General features: G+C 55.6%; 2 protein-coding genes across 2 annotated transcripts; one reads left to right on the top strand and one right to left on the bottom strand.

The window, feature by feature from the left end:
- Positions 1–888: 888 nt before the first annotated feature.
- Positions 889–2,311, top strand: GMORB2_3731 (uncharacterized protein; the record flags this gene model as incomplete). Its single annotated transcript, XM_035465707.1, has 2 exons — positions 889–1,144; positions 1,218–2,311. The coding sequence occupies 2 exons, from the start codon at positions 889–891 to the stop codon at positions 2,309–2,311; spliced, it is 1,350 nt and encodes a 449-aa protein (XP_035323544.1).
- Positions 2,312–3,055: 744 nt separating this feature from the next.
- GMORB2_3730 (Sugar (and other) transporter) lies at positions 3,056–5,517 on the bottom strand (the record flags this gene model as incomplete). Its single annotated transcript, XM_035465706.1, has 4 exons — positions 3,056–3,146; positions 3,519–4,577; positions 4,660–4,932; positions 5,402–5,517. The coding sequence occupies 4 exons, from the start codon at positions 5,515–5,517 to the stop codon at positions 3,056–3,058; spliced, it is 1,539 nt and encodes a 512-aa protein (XP_035323543.1).
- Between the last annotated feature and the right edge of the window lie 176 nt (positions 5,518–5,693).

The raw sequence follows: 5,693 nt of genomic DNA, 5'->3' as shown, positions 1-5,693 counted from the left end.
ATAAAACTTGGCGATGATGTGGTTTGGAAGGGACAGGAGAGACTTTCAGTTATTACAGGGGCTATTGACACTTTACGCCCGAAGAGGCGGCTCCTGCCAAAAGGAGCGACCCACGCCTAAGGGGGCGATTCCCGCCTTTTGGTCCAGCGGTGGTGGAGTCTCTGAAGCCTAAGCCCGAAGGAGCTTTTTTTTGAGGGGGGAGGGGGGGGGGCCATGGGAAGCTGTCAGTACCATGGACCCCTACCCCTGAACCAAGACGGCCTAAGGTCTGCCCCACCTATCGGACTCGATTTATTTATTACATGCATTTGCCATGTAATACCTGTACAGCAATTGAACATCGGTAATGCTAACCTGTACAACAAGCACATTTGCGAGAAGCATATACGGCTGCTATTATGACTGCGTCAACGCAGTTTTACCATTCTTTGCATAGCTGATGGATTCCCTCGCTTTCATGGAATCGCTACTCGAAACCTGCTCGTTGAATCTAGGAATGAAGCCCTCGGGAAAATATAGACAGATGGAGTGCTTGCAAGTGCTCACCTCTCCTCAACGCACGCCTTCTTCTGCTGCCCTCGTCTTCTTGGCTCCTTCCTGCCAGCGGCCGTCGTCTTTCTCCCAGGTCATGCGCCTGTATTGTCACGGTAAGAGCTGGTGCCGCCTCCTTCTCTCCACGCACAGCTCGTAGCCATGGCCTTGGAAAGGTCCGAAAGGTGAGAGGGGCATGCTCTCATGATCTCTCCCTCATTCAAGCCACCTCTATCCCGTCCATACATAAAAAGAAACCATACCCATACCAGTTCAGATACAAGCATTTTTCAACTTGAACATCGCCAGTCCACACATCATCTCCCGAGTCCTTCTTCGACTGGCAGTCCCCAAGTCATGTGTTATATGAGATGCGCAAGATGCTTCCTATGCACCGGGATCCTCACGTGGGCTGTCGACACTTGCCCGGAGGTCATAAAAGCCAAAGAAGGTGCCTCGCTGCGTCGATGGGGGATGGGAGCCTTTGATGCTGCATCTTATGTTCTGCGGCCCGGGTGCCCTGGCCTCGAAGAGGCTGGGGCATTCTTTGCCTTCTCGCATGCATGTCCTAGGTGCGAGAGGTTCCCTAATTTTCTGACTCCCTTTACTCTAGGTGCGTTCGTTCGGCGTCAAATCTCGCCAGGTCTCGGGTAACTTGAAGACAGAACTGACAGCGGACCATGCAGAGTACATGTTCGCTCGGTTCCTTGCGGATATCCCCTTCCACTATCCCGAGAACGAGCCTTATTGGGTACAATGGCACCACCGTCAGATGGCGAGTGCCACTAGGCGACATAATGGGCTGGCCATCGCCCAGGAGAAGTTGCAACAGATAACCATGGACCAGCTGAAGGAAGAGAAAGAACGAGAACAGGAGCAGCAAGAGGACAGAAAACGCCGTATTCAAGAACAATATGCAGCTCTAGCAGAGGGCCAGCGGAAACAGCTGCAGCGGCAACATCACGAGCGACTACTTGACGAGCAAGAGAGGCGACGATGGGCTCTGATCCAGCCACAGATACATATCCCAGGGCTAGCGGAACAGCTCGAGGAGATCCATGGCCCAGAGGTCTATGGCTCAGAGGGCCAGGGCCTTGGGCGCGAGGACTCTGAGGGTCAGGGCTCCGACGGCCAGACAACTTCCTCACGGGGTCGATCCCTAGAGCGCCGACCACCTTTCATACGGAGTCGATCCCCAAAGCGCCGGCTACTTTCCCCACGGGATCAGTCCCCGCATGACCAGTCCTCAAGACAGCCGGAGGTGGCACAGGACCAAGAAGATATCCAGATGTCAGACGCGCAGATCTTGGACGAACCAGGTTCACATGCCCGGATCCCAGACCTGCAGCTTGCAGAGGGTCAAGAACTACAGCCCCATCCGGTCTTCCAGCTTCCAGTTATACAACTCCCGCACGAACCAGCGCTACAACCTCAACAAAGGGCCCGACCTACCGAGGCACGGATCCCACAGGGACTATTGCAACGGCCCAGTCAGGTCGTAATCCAACCAGGCCCGGTCCTATGGCAGCTGGCACAGACTGGGCCGGGGGAATCCACGTCGCACCAGCCAGAGAATCAGGCGTCGCAGGATGACGATGGACGTGAACAGGATCAAGAAGGCCACACAGATGAACACGAACAGCGGCCGCCTCAAAACGAGAAGGCAGGGGGTCCTTCGAAGCAGGCTCAATCTCAAGAAGGGTCGGCAGGGTCAACAGAGGTAGTCATGGACGACTCAGCCCCAGCCCCGATTGAGGAACCGGCGGACTCTACCCAATAAAATAATGAAAAGCATCATGATACATAGATATCGTTAGCGAGCGGAGACTCACGATGGATGAAAGGTCGTTTAATGAGAACGAGTGGGTATAGTCCAAAAAGAAAGAAAGAAAGGGGGGATAACAGAGAAAACAAAGTCAATAGCAGACGAAGAATAGAGGTGAGGGTGAGGAAGAAGAAGAATAAGTTTCACGAGTTGGTGTTGTCTGCACCGAGGTATATATTTGTAGGAGGGACTGAGAAGAAGAAAAGAAACCCATGCTGTGATGGAAGACCTGGAAAAAAAAACAGAGCCACTTCCTTGATCCCAGAAACCTTGAAAAAGATGAAAAGCAGAACTCCAGGGGAACAGGGTGAAGTCCTTTTTTTTTTGTGGGGGAGGGGGAGGGAAATATCCAATATTCAGAAGTAAGGACAGATTGTGTAAGGGAGAAGAGGAGAACAGTATATAATAAAAACTGACAGCTAGAAAAAAAAGAAAGAAAAAAACTCCGACGCTACCCATTTTTTCCCTTTTTGGTATTTGACATTGTTGAATAATATGAAAAAAAAAGAGTCATTATGAACAAAGAAGAAGAAAGAGAAATGTCGTGGTAATATGAACAGCAGGATATGAGAAGAGGAATATATATATATATATATGTGTGTGTGTGTGTGTGTGTGTGGCTGGAAAATAAAAAGTAAAAAGGCAGGAGAGATGTTTAAGGCAGGGGGGGGTTGAGTTGAGTTGTCGCGTGTGTTTTGTTTAGTATGTGAAATCGACGTGTGCCATCATGGGCTGACTCTTGGTCTCATCGTCAGAAGGTGGACGACCACGATCCGATGCAGAATGATGGCTGCTGTTGTTGGCCGTCTCTGACGATGCCGAGTCGCCCAGGATGGTGTCGGCGCTCGTCTGGGAGACTGTCGACTGGAGTTCCTGCCGGTGATCTCCCGGTGGTGACGGATGTGACTGCGGTTGTGATTGCGGTTGCGACTGTGGCTGTGGCTGTGACTGTGACTGTGGTTGTGATTGTGATTGCGGTGGTGGCGGAGGTGGCGGAGGTGGTGTTTGATTCTGCAGCTGGAGCTGTGACTGCGACTGCGTCGACGATTGTGACGCCGGGGGGGGTTGCGAGCTCGGAGCCCAACCTTCGTTGAGGATCTGCTGGAAGCTCCAGCTGGGTTCAAAGTTCTTGCTGTCCCAGGCGCGGGGGACGCGCTCGTACATCTCGTCAATCTGCTCCAGGCTGAGCTTGCTCGTCTCGTAGACGAGACACCAGACGAAGAAGACGGCGAGGATGCAGAAGGCGCCCCAGATGAAGAAGATCTTGGAGCCGAAGTCGCCGTGGCCGGGGCCGCGACCCACCATCCACGGGCTGGCGTACGATATGCCAAAGTTGAAGAGCCAGTTGGACGTGGTCGACAGGGACATGGCCTTGGCGCGCACCTTGAGCGGGTAGATCTCCGACGTCACCACCCAGGCCACCGGCCCCCACGACGCGGCGAAGAAGAAGACGTTTATGCTGCAGAAGACGATGAGTATCACCTGCGCCGTGTCCTTGAGCTCCGGCCCCGTCGCCGCCGCAAAGGCCGCCATGACGAGCTGGCACACGGCCATGCCCAGGGCCCCGACCATCAGCAGCTTCCGCCTGCCCCACGACTCGATGACGAGCAGGCCCGGGAAGGTCGAGACGACGTTGATGGCGTTGACGATGAGCGACTTGGTGTACGGGCTCTGCACGCCCACCCCGCCGAAGAAGGTGGTGCTGTAGTACATGATGAAGTTGATGCCCGTCAGCTGCTGCAGCATCTGCACCGCGCACCCGGTAAAGGTCCGCCTGGCCAGGTGGGGCGAGCCTCGGAACAGGTCACGGTACGAGCTGGAGCCCAGCGTCAGCTCGTACTGGTGGTTGGCGATGATCTCCTGCAGCTCCTCCACCAGCGCCGGGTGGGTGATGTCCAGCCGCCGCAGCCGGCTGAGCGACAGCCCGGCCTGGCTGCTGCGGCCCTTCATGACGAGGAAGCGCGGCGTCTCGGGCAGGACGAGGATGCCGCCCGTCAGGATCAGCGCCGGCACGAACTGCAGGCCCAGCGGTATGCGGTACGCCGCCGGCCCGTCCAGGCCGGACGTGACGATGTTGATGACCGAGGCTGCCAGGAGCCCAAACGTGATGGAGAGTTGGTAGGCGCACACCAGCGTTCCCCGGATCCACGTGGGCGCCATCTCGGATTGGTATAGCGGTACGAGTACGGATATGGCGCCGACACCGACGCCTGCTAATAGTCTGTGACGGGTCAGTCCCGAGTTGGTGGCTTGGGAGCGGAGGGAAGGTTTGGATGGATCGTCGTCTCGCCATTCATTCTTACCTCCCCGTAAGCATCTGCGACATGGCCGACGCGCACACCTGGCATATGGCACCGATGCAAAAGACGCAGACCGAGATGAGAAAGGTGTATCGGCGACCGAGGTTGTCGGCGGACGGGGCGGCCAGGAGGGCACCGAAGATGGTGCCGATGCTGAGGATGCCGACGATGAGGGCCGAGTCGTTTGTGCAGATGTCCAGCTGTCCCTGGTGGTCGCGACATGCGGCGCCAAACTGATCCTTGAATTCGCGCATAGCTAGTATTCCGTTGATGGCACTGTATTTGAGGGGTCAGCATCTCGAACGATCCCTCTCGGTTGTGGCAGGTCTTCCACCCCCCCTCCTCTCTCTCCACACCTCAATCTGGGTAAATTTCTCTCTCGGTGGCGGCTCGATCTGCTGAGAGATTGATCTCTGCCTTCCCCTTCGGACGCCCCCCCCTCCTCTTGCTCCCATGTCCTCTTTTGACTGTCCAGTGATCTTTCCTCTTCGTTGCCTTCATTTCGGTGTTCGTTCTGTGTCGATCAAGTCGGCCAGGATGGTTGGGAATAAATCGATCGGGGTTCGGCGGTCGGGAGTTTTTTAGTTTTTTTGAGACATGAATCGCGGCAGGCGACAATGACGATATGGTGCCGGTATCGTGAGAGAGGGGAGGGGGGGGAGAAGACGAGAAAGAAGAATGGATCCGGAAAATAACACCGAAAAGGAGGAGAGAGAGGGGGAAAAAAACCAGAGGTATGCCTTACCCAGTGTCGTAGCCGAAAAGTAAACCGCCCGAGGCGACAAAGAGACCGACCATGATGCCAGGCGCCGACGAGCCTGCGACATTGTCGGGCTTGTGCCAGCCCATGGCAATAGCCATGGTGTCGAGGGTTGGACCGTCAATCCAGGGTTTGAAGGGTGGGAAAACGACGGTAGACCGACCCTCGAATGGGGGGACGGGGGATGTCTAGGGGGGCATAAAGGAAGTCGAGAGTTGAAGATTTTCTTCCGTGTCGTGTGTCGCGTGCGGTAGTCGGATGGGGAGTGGGGGGGGGG

This window comes from Geosmithia morbida (genome assembly GCF_012550715.1).
Source record: "Geosmithia morbida isolate 1262 chromosome Unknown scaffold_2, whole genome shotgun sequence".
Lineage (NCBI taxonomy): Eukaryota > Fungi > Ascomycota > Sordariomycetes > Hypocreales > Bionectriaceae > Geosmithia > Geosmithia morbida.
The sequence above is the reverse complement of the archived record's forward strand: the minus strand, read 5'-3'. Positions and strand labels throughout refer to the sequence as shown.